The 15,456-nt window shown below is 43.9% G+C and overlaps 1 protein-coding gene across 1 annotated transcript; it reads right to left on the bottom strand.

Moving 5' to 3' along the window:
- Window positions 1–373: 373 nt before the first annotated feature.
- On the bottom strand, window positions 374–15,250 carry arhgap18 (Rho GTPase activating protein 18). The gene is made up of 15 exons (XM_036549171.1): window positions 14,911–15,250; window positions 8,635–8,825; window positions 7,416–7,651; window positions 6,689–6,752; window positions 5,708–5,874; window positions 4,974–5,139; window positions 4,758–4,849; window positions 4,478–4,555; window positions 4,137–4,296; window positions 3,838–3,920; window positions 3,422–3,628; window positions 3,086–3,232; window positions 1,940–2,064; window positions 1,489–1,544; window positions 374–1,095 (listed from the first exon to the last, which is right to left on the bottom strand). The coding sequence occupies exons 1-15, from the start codon at window positions 15,024–15,026 to the stop codon at window positions 1,004–1,006; spliced, it is 1,980 nt and encodes a 659-aa protein (XP_036405064.1). The 5' UTR covers window positions 15,027–15,250; the 3' UTR covers window positions 374–1,003.
- Window positions 15,251–15,456: the final 206 nt, after the last annotated feature.

Below are 15,456 nucleotides of genomic sequence, written 5' to 3'. Positions count from 1 at the left end.
TTTAAAACTGTACTTAACATGGCGGGCACAAAGTTCTGTACTTTAATTCATTCTAGCCAAGTATGCAAGTACAGCCATGTGTCGCTTAACGTCCACAATACGTTCTGTGAAATAGGACGTTATGTGATTATATAGTATGGTGTAAACACCATACTATATACAGTATATGGTATACTATGTACTGTACCATTATACACCTGGCAGCACAATCGCATTTATTTCCATGAGACATGAGATATACGTGTTGCGTGCGGGAAGCGTTACCTTCACCATGTCCAGTTACGTCTGCTACGTCCCGGTCTGCGATTGGGATTTTTTAACTTTATTATAACCTTTTGGGACTATGCGAACGGACATTGTCCAAATGGACTGCAGTCAATTTGGAACACAGCCCTGGTGTGTGCTTGATATGTCGTAACACCTTACCTAGGGTAATTTACAAGAACTTCCTGAGTTTTTAAAGATTTAGTTCCCATTACATATAACGGTTAAATCAAACTGTTAGGTAAACTACAGCTTATTTGCCAAATAGCCCTACTACATTAAACTGGAATCTTATCCACAAATTCTATAGTTCTTTCATATTTAGTGAGTTACATAGTGAGCGTCCATGTCTACAGTTGGAAATGAATTCCCACAACTACAGGATTTTCTGTGTTCTGTCGAATGGAGCTGTTCTGGAGCATTAACAGAAAGGACTAGAGGATATGAGAAGTGGATCTTCCCTTCGGCTGGCTTCATATCAAGGGCGCTAGTGAGAAGTATTAGTTCTGATTTTAAATGTAAATATAAATGGGCTATCGTGTGTCCATGACTCAGCCTGTTTTTAATCAAACTGCTGAGGGCCTGCAGTAAGCACCGCTTACCTTTTCCTCCCAGACCAGCTGTACTTCTCCATGAAATGTTTGAAATGGGACACGGGACAATATTAAAAAATGAGTTCCCTTTTTTTTCCCTCTCCAAGCACAGAGGGGGGGTGGCTGTGCTGGGAGCAGCACGTGGCCTAGCGCTGTGCAGACTTTATTACCCACTCGGCGCTGGGGTTCAGCTCCAGCAGATCTTTCATGTAGGTCTCCTCGTCTAGGCAGCGCTCCTCTGCATTAACAGACAACAACCATGAGCCATGCCCTGCCGACACACACCCTTCCACTCTAATATTTACATCCTACGGTCCACAGGCTAAAGATTGATGCCAGAGCAGCTCTATCACCATGGTCACCTAAGCACAGATGCTAATAAACAAACACTCTGAGAACAAAGATGTTACCAAGTGTGTGGCAGAATGCAAATTTTTGACAAACCCAAAATCTCACAGACAGTGACACCCAACCACTATACTGTACAACTCCTATACAATGACTGCGCTACTCTACCACACCTCCCCCTGGCCAAAGCAAAGGGCCTTTAAAAGCGCCAGCGTCTGAGAGAGAGGGAGCTCTGGGTACAGATCTGCATGAACACCGAGTGCACCATTTCAGCGATACTTACTGATGTTCCCTCCTATTTCATAAAGGCACAAGTCCTCCCTCTTCGCCGACACAGCACTGCAGGAGACGCAGACACATCCAGATCAGTGGAGAGTCACAGTACAGACACAGACTTACAAACACCTGCACGGGTGGGGGCAGACGCTAAGCTATGCTGCAGACTAGCTACTGAAACACAGCAAAGGCACGGAGGTCATGGGCTTGAGAGAAATAACTCTCTTACCCAAGAGATGACCTTACCTTATCCTGCAATTAAGTCAATATCATTCCATTATTTGATTATTCCATTATCTGATTCCACTGTTGTAAGATATTATACAGCTCTCCCACACTGCTAACCCCAACACCTCCATGCTTGGAATGCAAACAGAGCTCTCTGATTTACATGCCCATTTAGCTGTGTATTAAATGAAATTGGGGGTGGTGAAGGATGCTGGGAGTCAGGCGCTCACCTCTCCTGACTCAGGAAGCGGGCAAGGATATCGGCTGCCTGCAGCTCCTCAGTCACCTGGACTGCCATGGAGACCTTGGAGAACTGCGGGGCCTGGACTCTGATGAAGCCCTGCAGACTGTCCGTCTACGAAAGGGACACACACACACACACACACACACACAGGCATGAACACACATGCAAGATGCATGAATATGCACACATAACATCATCATCTTACAAACAGGCATGGATGTGCACACACATACAGATCACTGTTTCTCTTCGGCACCTACATGACAGTTTTACTATTCTACTATTCATCAGCAGGGATAAATGCATTTCCCTATAGAGCATTCCTTCATCATATGATCCAAGAGGATCTGGTTCTCTATTCCTCAGCATTAGAAAATTAATCAAAATATGCTTACATTATGCATTATGTAATTTTTTCATATGCCTCTATTATGTAATTTTTCAAACAATAAAGCTGAAAAAATGCAGTACCACATGTGCCCACTAGATGTCACAGAGGGAACACAATGTCTTTTAAAAATAACACTGCTGGAGATCTGAGTCATTTATTTATTTAAATGCTTGATTCATTCAGCTTGGCTGCTCACCATTTAGGCATGGTTGTGTTGCTGAACACATACACACTTGCCACGGCCCAGCGCAATCTCACACTCACACTCACACTCACACACTCACACTCACTCACACACTCACACACACACACACACACACACACACACACACACACACACACACACTCACTCACACACACACACACACACTCACACTCACACTCACACTCACACTCACACTCACACTCACACTCACACTCACACTCACACTCACACTCACACTCACACTCACACACACACACACACACACACACACACACACACACACACACACACACACACACACACACACACACACACACACACTCACTCACTCACTCACTCACTCACTCACTCACTCACTCACACACACACACACACACACACACACACACACACACACACACACACACACACACACACACACTCACTCACTCACTCACTCACACACACACACACACACACACACACTCACACACACACACACACACACACACACACACACACACACACACACACCCTCTTGCTGTGTCAGTGCTCACCTCTGCTGTGTTCTTCTCCTGTTTCTCAGACTTCTCGCGGTCGTACGCCATCTTCTTCAGCAGCTTTTTCATCGCTCGCTCTCGGCTCATCTTCTTCTGGTTTTCCATGTTTTGTTTCCTCACTTGGTTCATGATGAATTTTGGGATCTTTTTTTTGGATTTGGATTTTGGGAAAACAAACAGATGCAAAGTTGGAATGAAAACAGTCATTATGAACTCATAACCGTACCACCACAAATCACCAAAGTAACAGCCACTAAAATTCTACATAATAGTGATATAATAGTAAATTTGACACATATTCAAGATCAGCCATGACACAGTCTCTCAGTGTACCGTCCAGAGCAGGTTCTGGTATCGGATGAGCAGGCGAACGATGTTGGCAGTCCCCGTCGCCATGGTGAACTCCTGCTGCTCGCTAATCTTGCTACGGAAGCCCTTGAACATGAAGATGTTGGGAGCCATCACCACGGCGACATTGTTCAGTGTCATCTTGTTCTGTTCCTTGTGGTCAATCACCCTTTGGAAGAACTCCATCAAAGCCTGCAACAGGAGCGGTGACATCAAAGGCTACTTGACAAAGCACTTCAGGCAAGGCAAAAGGGACTTGGGGGTTATCAGCTGTGGATTACTGATTCATGTTTCAGATATGCAGCTCACTTGCTCTATAAGACTCGAGTCTTGAGTATGCTGGTGGATATCCAATAATATTATGAGGCATGCAGTGTAGAGACCTTATGAGGAAAGTCTACCTTGAGTGTATCACGGCTCGACTCTGGTAGCAGCAAGACCAGCAGGTTCAGGGCCTGGAGCTGCTGCTTTTTAGTGGGCAGTTCTGTACAAAACAAAGAGAAATTACCACTTGCTGTATTAAATGTGCTTTCAGACAAAAGGTACATTTGCCACAGTTACTCCAGAAAACATGCTTCCAAGTTCTGAGTAAAACATAATACAAAATACTGTACACAAAAAAATCTGGCTCCCCAAAACCATGTAAGACATGCACATATGCAAGTGTGTGTGTGTATGTTTGTGTGTGTGCCACACTCACTTAGGACAGAGATGAAGGCGCTCAAGTACTCCACAGTCAGAAGTGGGTGTGGCAGCTCTCTGATGAACAGTTTGAGCACACTGGCAGCGTCGTGCTGTTTCAGGCTCTCCCAGGGGAACAGGCCCTCATAGAACTTAGCCTCCAGCTCCTGGCATACCGCCTGGCGCAGAGCGGAAACAGAGACGTCACTGTGCCACATCATTACACCTGTCCATTACCAAAAACCTCAGCATTACCACATTACAACGTGTCTAGGAAACAGTTCTAACACTGAACACAGCATGTCTGATGTGTGCTCGCAACATCACACAAGTTTTAGATTCCTCTGTGGAAAAACTGACCTTGACTCTTGTGGCCGCTCCAGGTATCCGTAGGAGGCCCTCTGTGTTCAGGCCTTCTTCCTCTATGTGATTTATTAGCTGTGAAACAGAAATGCTCTTAAAAATGACATATAATAGACATCATATAAATTTCACTTTTATACCTTTATCATACCACTGTCTGTGTCAAGACTTGTTATTTGGGTTTTCATTATATAGCTTAAAGAAAGCTTAAAACACAAAGAGAATGCAGACATTGACAAAAGAGGAATTTTAGTTAGTTCAGTCTGTTGGTTCTCACCCTTTGTAATATTAGAGGCACCTTGGCCCCTGGCATTCTCCTCTGATCCTGCTCCAAGAGGGTAGCCAGAGGAACCCCAAACAGACCCGATTCTGCCCAAACACATACAATATACTCTCATTAGCGTCATTTAATATCCTGAAACTATGTAACGTCATTCATTTCAAAAAGCCCTTCATGTCGCTTTTTAATTAAGCATGTGACTAACCGACCCACCTCTCACTTTGAGTTTGACTGCCTTGTGGGTCTTGAGATCGATCCCTGCAGTGTCAAATAGAGCAGTCATTTCAATCAGTACCAGGCGACGGACCTTCTTCATGTCCTGGGGGGAGAGATCTCCCACCTTTGTCATACCAGTTTTGTCCCTGCACAGTTTGAAATTCTGTGAAATGAATGTAGAACAGAAGGAATGCTTAGCACATACTAATACACACAGGAAATGGCACAATACGCAGTGCTGTACAACACCACCAGATGTCACTCAAAACACTAAAAATTCAAAGAAAATCAACATGGAGGTCTCCCCAATATCAGGAACAATGATTTTTCTACAGTGGAAAATCTGTTCATTTGCAGATATTAAAATAACTATTCAGCTCTCCTTCTGTACTTTACATAACATCTTCCCGCTTAGTCATGTGCAGTTAAAAAAAAAAAAAAACTGTCTTTGCTGAATGATGAATTGCCTGTCACATGAGCCATTCAAATCTGAATAACATTTTTAAGCACTACAGTACAAATACACATGAATACATGAAGTCACAGCTTCAATTGCCAAAGGGCGACAAAAAAATGTGGAATTCCATTGTCATACAGTACAGCACAGCGGCCAAACACAGCGCAGAATGCTACTTCCTGATATGCCGCTATCACTCACGTCCAGGGTAAACTTTGCCCTGAATGGCAGGCCCTGCAAATCTGCGCATGTGTTAATGTTTAATAAAACTCACAGGCAGCTTGTCATCTGTGTCAGTCTGGGCCTCGCTGCCCTTTGACCCCTCCCTGTAACTGAGGGCCTGTTCTGAGAAGGACACCTCCAGGTTGATGTCTGTCTCCGACTCTGGCCCCCCCTGGTCCCCGGGGCTCGCCCTATTCCCACTGGCGCTGCCTGCGTGATCTGCACAGACACAAATATGGCACAGGAATTTTACAGCAAACTCTGACCTAAAGCTCTGGTGTGACCGCGACGGTATGTTATTCAATCTAGGCCCGGTGAAACAGATCGACTGATTAAAAATCTTAGCACTGGCTATTTATGAAGCCAGTGTGTTAAAGTCCATGGAGTAATAGCTGTACTCAGCACTGTGGGAAATTATTATACTATGCTGTCACCTAGGAGCGCACAGTGACCACCCCTCAGGTTTCTTGAGTTATACACCCCTGCTGGCTAACATGGAGGGCTGTTCCAGCTGTGAATCAGACACAATGGGCAGTACGGGTCAGGGCATGCTTTTGGCCCTTGCGACACTCCTTTAACGAGCAGAGCAGAGTCTGAATGGACAAAGGAGTGCAGGGTTCCTTTGAGTTCACCACGTAAAGGTCAGGCTAAATCTGAGCAGCCCCACTTTCCTGCTTCCTGCTCGTGCCAATGCTAAGCTGCACTTCCCAAGAGGGCCCAGAGCCCCCTCTGTAAATTCAGTCTAGATCACTTCCTAAACTCCCTTTCTTAAAGAAGTACCTTGGAGCTATGGGTAATAAACAAGGAACAAACAATGTGAAACAATACAGAATACGACAGTACAATACACCGTCTTACGTACTGGAATTTCATACATTGTACAGACTCTAAAAAGAGTTCATAACCCAGCCTGAAAAACACAGGATGGGTTTTGGCAACAGTCGTTGTGAAGCTCCGGTTGCACAGAAGTCGGTATGTGTAACTCTGCAAAAAGACTCCTTTTTCAGGGCAAGTTAAGATTTGCCACACATACCAGCTGACGCAACATCCCCTTTTCCATTCTCACTTCTCTGTGCAGGCAGTGTGTCAGGATCACGCTGAAAAACAAAATGCCTCAAATCATTCTCCACATTTGTGACACAAATATGCACCACATGCACCACGGCTCGCGTTATGTCTGAATTCTATTCGTGTCCCTGCTTTCAATGCATTTACAGTTTTATCAAAAGTGAGGGGTGTTCTGGAAAAAAAAACAATACCACAGGTAAGATTAATGTGTAGCCATTTTGTTTTCTTGTTTGTCTGTGACAGACTAGATGACCCTGTGCTGAGTGTATATCTTGCTGCATTCTTAGTCTTTAACAGGTTACACGCACACTGAATCCCCCTCAAGCTGACTCCATTGTTTCCAATAAGATGCTATCACAAAAAAGTGTGGTTACTGTGTTATTCCAGGGCATACCTCAGTTTTTTCACTCTAAACCAGAAAAATTCAGTTTAGCATAAACTCATCGTTCCTTGGTAAACCATTACCTACCATCTCCATGTCCATTAACAGAAAATCTGTACCCGTAATTATTAAAAACATTAACTAGTAGGGGTGGGTTTATGACAGGGTTTTAGGAATGCTTTGTAGTAAAAGCAGTAAATGGTGGGCCCTACAGAGGTGGGACCACGGTCCATTTGAACTTTGAAATGTGCACACGGGGAGGGGGGCGCGCAGATGGGGAAGGCGGGGTGGGGGGTGAGGGGGGGGCCACCTTTGCCCCCTGCGGGCCCGGCAGCTTGAAGATGTCGCGCACGTCCGGCACGTGGTGCTGCCTGTTCTTCTTGCGCAGAGTCTGACACAGGGTCTCCACCCGCCTCTCCACAGCAGCCGCCTGCGTGCGTGTCAGCGTGGACAGCAGCGCCATGCTGTCGTCCGGGTCCGACGCCGACACGTCGAACAGGGTCGCCAGCCCGGCCTCCGTCAGCCACGCCTCCTCCTGCTCCCCTTCTGCAGGCACAACGGGGGGACGGTGTCTTACACCGTGGCGGGGGACCGCACACGTGCGCATACGCACATGCACACAGACACAGGACAGGGTCCCCGAGTTGCACCCACACACAGAGACAGACACACACACACACACAGAGACAGACACACACACACACACACACACACACACACACACACAAACACACACACATAGACACATCCACACACACACACACACACACACACACACACACACACACACACGCAAACACACACACACACACCAACACACAGAGACAGACAGATACACACACACACACACACACACACACACACACACACACACACACACACAAAGTCTACACGCAATGTCTTACACAGAGGAGAGAGTATTGGTGTTACAGACACACATACAGATGATGTGCATGCTAAATAAAAACAGATACACACATAAAAAACAACAGCCATGTTACAGCAGCTCCAAAAGAATTTTGGTTTGGCATGAACAGTAAAAACTAAGGAGGTTACTGTTAAGTTACTAAGTGTGTTGTCTCAATATGACAATTCATTTATTCTGTGAACTATTCACATCTGTCTGGCTATTTATAGGGGCTTCCTGAGAAACGAATGGCCATTGTCTTTTAGCATCAAAGAACATGAAAAGAAACATGTCCGTGTAACACAACACTTCATGTGCTGGTGTCTGAAAATAAGCCCTAATTATTCTCCAGCGAGAGCATTCACCTCCAAACACCCCAGGAGACAAGTATAGCATACCCACACTTCTCCTTCTCTATACAGAGGGATCTCCAATTTCACATTAAGCCCAGGTATACCTACTAAGCCCTACACACCCAGACCAAAAATACAACTGGCAGACCCTAGTAGGGCCCAAACACATCGCACAACCTGTAGACCCCCATAAAACCCCTAGACCCCAATTCACACAGTATGCCCCGATACGCCCCAAAAACGCACTGGTACACCTGGCACGCCCATACCGTCTGGCACCTTCAGCTGCACCTCCTCCTGTGGCTCAGTGTCGCCGCTCTGGTGGATGTTCTCCACCTCTGTCCAGTAGTCGTCCATGGACAGCTCGTCCAGGGAGTCCTGCGAGTTGCAGCGGTTGTACGGCGGCTTCGCTGGCGCATTTCTGGAGCGGCTCTGGACGCTGTAGTGTCCCATCCTGCGGCTGCAAGATTTAAAACAGCAATAATAACTATTAATAAACTACGATGACAGCAAATAACGCATTGCTGAGGTTTATTTAAAATGAAACCCTAATAATAACTAGAATGAAGCACACTCATAACGCAGTAATGTATTATCATCACTTCCTTTCAGACGTTTATCACCTTTCAGTGACTAAAAGCTTACAGGTGATGGTGACTAAAGCCACTTTCCCCTGCATTCTGACATGAGAAATCACATTCCCAATAAAAAAATAACTGTTTATTATGAGACTTATAGTAAAAGGATACAAACACAAACACAGTGACTTAATATTAATATGTTTTTCCAATCACGTATCATACTTGCACAATTTGAATGTAAATACCATACATACAGTGGCCAGTAAAAGCACTTTGCTTAGCATTTTGTGCATTCACTAATGGATGAAAATAAATACACTGAAAAGAATGTAAAACTAGCAAAACAGAAATTTAACTTCTTGGATAATAAAACAGGGGATATAATATCTGTGACATGCAGGCTCAGTGGTAGTCTAGTGTTAATTAGTTAACAGCATTTGCCATAAGAGGATATGTAATCATATTCAACTATTTGTCTCCTTCAAACTGCACTGCTAAAAGAGTACATGTGCTTCTTGTATTGTTGATTACACTGATGCATTTTACAGTAAACTGAAAAGAAAAGGGGATGGGGGGAATGAAAGCATGAACCCTTGTAGGAGTGAACAGTCACCATTACTACATTCAACACCAGCCTCAAGAGCACTAGTCACTCTTGACGCTCCTTCATTAACCCACACTCCCCACTTAAGACTTGATCCCAGCACCACTGGGTAAACTCTGGTAGCTACAGAGGCTCCACCAGAGACAGGCTCACCAAGATCATTCACTCAGTTATCTTGATCTCGCCAGTACATGCTGTGATCTTTTACAAGTCAATGTGATGGGTATGAAATACATTTTCGTGACTTTCACCAAGTTAATATTATTTGTCAGACAATGGCTTGGAGCCGCAGAGAGGGGTTGACCCCTTAGCTTTTTTTCGACCTGGTCGCCCTCAGCTCTGTTACTCTACTGATCACTGCTGGCAGCATTATATTAAATCATTAAAAATTGCCATGGTGATGTTTTAAAATAACTCACCATTGCTGGTTTGGTGGTAGAGAGGGTTTAGAGTTTGCCACAGAGTGTAAGCAATGCGTCTGTGTGTATAAGTGTGTGAGTGTGTTTGTGAGTGTGAGAGTGTTTTGAGACCCTGTTCTCCACGGACATCACATAGCCCTGGCATTCACACCCCCACCGCACTGCTGGTCTGTTGGTTACAGAGGTCTGAATGGGGTAAAAAATAAATCTTGAAACCTCAGCAGTTCCACACTCCCAAATGATTCCTGCTTACGCACTTCAAACAGTCCTCAGTCAATCTGGGTCAGTCTAGACTCAAGGAGGAACACTCCTCCACTTTTTTAAGGAGCAAATGCAGCCCCCTGTGATGACACAGCCAACACTCACAGTCTGTGCACAACAGCCTACCAAACCCTCACAACCTGAACATATGGCTTTCCCCAGAGGGCTGCCAGTGGGTACAATGGAACAAAAGATATCAGGATACCATTTCGTGAGCGTGTACTGTAATTAGACTGCCTGTACTCAAGGCCCCTGGCTGTATATTTCATTGAACGTATGACTAAACTCAGGGCTGCGGCACTACAAAGAAACAGACACATAAAACAATGTTCTATACCGAGTCTCCCTCACAGGCCATTGACTGTGTAAGATGAGTGTCCTGAGCTGTGAGTCACAGGAAACACATGGGGTGTCAATAACAGCTGACATTTTTAGGACAGGATAAACAAAACACCTTTTCAGTGTAGAGCTTGTGAGGGGGGAGTGGCTTAGCAGTCAATCCTAACTTTCATAGACTTGTACTGTCATTGCAATGCTCATTTACATTGAATCAAAACAGCATCTCTCACCTTTTGCAAACACATGACTGGAAAACACACTAATGAGCGTGTACACACATAAACACACAAATACTGCATAGCACTCGTATAGACACACCCTAACTGCAGTGTGCTTTTCCTTTAATTTTATACTGCAATCTTTATTTAAATAAAAGTTCGGATTAACTGAAACACTGAGTTCAGCTGTTTCTAACAGTCATGAAAAAAAAACAGTTTAAGAATTTTTAAAAAAGTAAAATTTGCTTAAATGCTTTGCAAACACCATGTGGTTACACTGAGTCTGGGCCTACTGCGTATTCTACAAATAGGTCTTGGAATCCACAGAACATCATTTCCACTTTTAAGGAGAGAGTTGAATTTGACACCTTTAATAAAAGCTTCAGCAAACACATTTTCTGGTATAATACATTTACCAGTCTAAAAGAATACCAACAGAAACAAATGATGACGTTTATGCCTGACCACAGGGTACAGTGAAGGAATAGCAGAACCAGTTTCCAGATGTTGAGAAAAAACACAACATTCATATTTTTATACTATATGCCCTTGCTATTGACAAATTATAGGCAAAAGTCTTATGAAAATTTAGGGTGAAGCTACTGTATTATGGATCTATATTGTCCAAACTGTCTGATTTAGAGTGCTTTGCTGAGGGAGAACTCCACAGCTGAAACTGTAATCAACCACATCACCAGTCACATGACAATCACCCAGAGGAAGACTTCAGTACTAAAAATATCAGCAATGAAGAGTATCTTTCCAGAGCTTTACAGGCTCATACACTGTGATTAAAACAGCTAGCTTTATGCATGTGTCCATGATCCTTTAGATCTTCTTCCAGAATCTGTTGAAAATTCAGACAACTTTTTAATGATGCTTTTCTCAGATGAACTAAATGAAAGCATTCAATCTAGATGAGTTAAAAGTAGCTATATAAACAGGTTAAATACATACAAACACCAAGAACAAGGCCCATATGTAAAATACACCATCTGCAAACAGAAAGGCAAACACTACTTCTCCATTTCTGGCATGGTCAAAAGCAAATTTTGCACTGATTTGAAGGTGGCTTCTCTGGAGGACAAGGAAAGTCAAGTAGACCTTTAATGTACACAACACAATGTTGTTTCACAGTGGGTTCATTCAAATCTAAAAGGTCAGCTACCTTGTACAATCCCAGGGTGACGGACGTCTGGCACAAAGGACGAAAAGGAAAAAATGGGCCCTTAGCTCTCCCTGCTGCTGCGCCTGATAATTTTGCCTATTCAAACAAAGGAGTGAAATGCAATACGGACCCTAAGACAAGCAGCCCTGTGGCTCCCACTCTCAGCCCAGGCCTCCTGACACAACATGGTGGACCAAGGTCTACACCGCTGTGCGCCAAATACACAGACACTCTTCTGATCCGCATCTCCATCAGCACTGGAATTAAACTCAGGACAGAAGCATCCGGCATGCTACTTCAAAATACTGCAGCAGAGCAGGGAGGGAATCACATGGGTTCCTTAGAACTATCGCAATGATATCATCAATCACCCAATCACAAAACCTCTCAGAGATATCTGATTGGCTTATTTTTGTTTTCCACACACCCAAAGACCCCACAGACACCAAAGATATCATTTACTGTACACGTGTTGCTTCTCCTGCAACAACCATTCATCTAACACCTTCCTTCCATGGAGGGTCAAACTGAAGACTTAGCATGGCCACTGCATGTGTCTGCTGTTCAAAGGAAAATGTATATTGAAGATGTTCAATGCAAAGTTAACACAAAAGTGTACTCTTCAGACATGTGCGGGCTTGGCTTAGTTAAGCGATAAGATGAGGGAAGGGATGTTCAGCACCACTGATTCTGCGTCATGACTGAGACAGGCAGAGACACAATGGGCAGAGTTGTATTGTCTCAGGCTCTGGAACATGCCCTGACACAATTCACACAAAGCAAGACAGGTCAGAGACTGAAAATCACTCTCTGTATGAGGGACAAAATATCGTCATATTTTCTCAGTGTTTGTTTTTAGCCCTCCCCCTCTGGACCTAGGTTTTGCCAGAATGTAAACAACATCAAGAACGACTTTAAGACTTCCAGAGAATTTAATTACGTAAACAAAGTGCAAACTGCATGCATTGTAAACTGGAGAAGTCAAGCAAAAAAAAAAAAAAAAACACTTTAAAATCAATATTTACAATGGAAAAGTAATCTCCAATATATATATATAGTATGCAACTTAAAAATGTATGCTCTGTCAATGGAAAAGCAATAAAAACACACAGCAGTGTGGATACTGTGTTGACAAATATTAATTCAGCGCAGTGGCTGAAGGGGTTTCCACTGCATGTTTACACTGTCGGAGGTATTGTGAGGTAGGTGGTCTGAGCCTTGTTTTATTTACAGTGGCCTGAGAGCATCAACCTCATCACACAACTCACAGAAAATGCTGTATACACAAGGCATGGGATCAACATTGAGGAGCAAAGCAAGTTTATCTTAACTTTATAGCCAGCACTTTGCCTTCTTTCACACTAAAGAGTCTTCGTAATACAGACTGGAAAAACATAATGCAGGGGATGTTTAACTGGGACAGAATAATATTTCATATTATTTTAGACACGTAACAGGGAACGCGGTCCTGATTCTTTAACATTTGCTCTGTTAAATCAACACACTCCTGAGGCAACACAAATGGAACACATAAAAATTACTTCAGAAAACTGAAAAAGAAAGCTCACCTGACACAAAACCTTACACTCGTGCATCCACAGCATGGAGCCAATATCAGGATGTAACAATGCACACTTGCTTTGGTATACGCAAATCCCATGCAATGCTTCTGCATGATTAAAACCACATCGTTTCATATTGATATGAATAGAAAGATATGAAACAGAATGAGGCAATATATCACTTGTTTGGGATAAAATGTTGACAAACAGCTAGGGCTGATCCGAAACCTAAAACTTGACCATGGCAGATGATGTTAATGTGAGCATACGGTAAGAATACAAAGCTGTACTCCACGGTGCGAGTGGAGGCAAACCTGTGTTCCCTCCTCACCTGTGCCGCGCCAAACTACTATACCAGTTCACGCATTTTGACGTTTCCACAGTAGAGAGAAAACATCAGGAACGAACTGGGAAGTTCAATCTAGTAAACAATTAAACAAGTTCTCAGGCAGAAACCAAAACCGTAGCAAAAACTCACACTATTATTTATATGAATGCAGATCAGTTTGCTATCTCACGACTTCAACTTTGCGTTTGCATAGGTAAACATCGTTAATCCACAGAATGCTGATTTACGGGTTTACCGTCAGGCACGGGCCAGGCAAGTGAAACAGCAGTCACACCATGCATCCACAAAGCTACAGACCCTTGCACAGGGTAGCCAAAACAACCCTGGCAGCACTTGACCAACTTCGACTGGTCACTGGGGAGTTCCAGGCACAGGTGGTGATCGCTGACACCTCTATTCATTCCTGGAATCCCCTGCCTGCAAAACACCCTTAAAATTACAGATGGCGACTACTGTTCGTCAGGCAACTTAACATCCAGTTTAAAACAAGACGGTATATTTTACAATATCGTCAAGAAGTTTGTATGCAGTTTATGACAGCCGTTGTTTTTGGCTGTTTACCTTACAACCCAAGCAAAGAGGCAACATGGATGCAAATGCAATTTCAGTTAGGCTACTAGGTTCTCAGGTCCAAGGCTGTGACGGCTACACCTACTGAAATTCTGAGCTACTGTTCATTTACGGAACAAAGTTTATGTCATACGATTGTATTTAGCTGATGCATTAGTCATATTGTATACAATAATATCGCAATAGCATTCATCTTGAATGTTCTAGTTTACTTAAACGTTTATTTTACGTCAGCATAACCCTAAATGAAATACATGTGTCTACATTTTTTACTTCATCCACGACAGATCACGACAGGTCATTCAGTATCAAACCACCACCCATAAACCCAGTGCAGTAATTGTGTCTGGTGGTAAGCACCAACAGCAACTGCCAGTCATGCGAGGCAACGACAGCGCAGACCTTTGCACTTAAAAACTACCAACGGTGCTTGTAACCAAACGCTCGGGTGGTGGATGTCGGCAAGTGTCTCACCTCGTAGATGAAGATTCAACATCGTCATCGCAATTTATACTCGGCGCTAGCAAAGCTTCGCTGTTGCTGATGTACCCGGTTAGGACAACTCCCTTCGCGTCCTGCTGCCGACTCATGTTGCGCGCCGCATTATCACTGAAGTTAGTGGGTAACTTCGAATCGCCGAGAGGTTCGTGCTACTGGAGTTCTTCCCTTTCTTAGCAACATGAATAACCATTATCTTATAGCTCCTCCCAACGCTCCGCTCAGCTGTGTAACACGGGCGGAGCCGGCTATGACAAAGTCTTTTGGAATAGCTACAGTACACAGAACGAGCGGATTTTATTTAGGTCAGACAACAGCATCGAGTTATACCTAAAGGAAATAAAGATTATTTGCCGCAACGTATGCACTGATAGGTGTTACAGTTTACATCGTGTTCAACCCCACTGTTTCTCTCTCCCTTAGGAGTATTAGTGGGGTACCGCCAGCAGAGTTAGGCATTGCACAACGCAGTTGATGTCATTGTGTATGTAGGCCCACGCGTGTTTATTACTTACACGGTCC

Source organism: Megalops cyprinoides, chromosome 17 (assembly GCF_013368585.1).
Source record: "Megalops cyprinoides isolate fMegCyp1 chromosome 17, fMegCyp1.pri, whole genome shotgun sequence".
Classification (NCBI taxonomy): domain Eukaryota; kingdom Metazoa; phylum Chordata; class Actinopteri; order Elopiformes; family Megalopidae; genus Megalops; species Megalops cyprinoides.
The sequence above is the reverse complement of the archived record's forward strand: the minus strand, read 5'-3'. Positions and strand labels throughout refer to the sequence as shown.

Excerpts from the sequence above, each read along its gene's own strand:
- arhgap18 (XM_036549171.1), bottom strand. The coding sequence starts at position 15,026 with ATGAGTCGGCAGCAGGACGCGAAGGGAGTTGTCCTAACCGGGTACATC. Across the intron at positions 4,850-4,973 it reads AGTCAAACTCAAAGTGAGAG|AATCGGGTCTGTTTGGGGTT; the intron begins GTGGGTCGGTTA and ends GTGTTTGGGCAG. Across the intron at positions 2,065-3,085 it reads AGGAGAAGAACACAGCAGAG|ACGGACAGTCTGCAGGGCTT; the intron begins GTGAGCACTGAC and ends TCCCTTTCGTAG.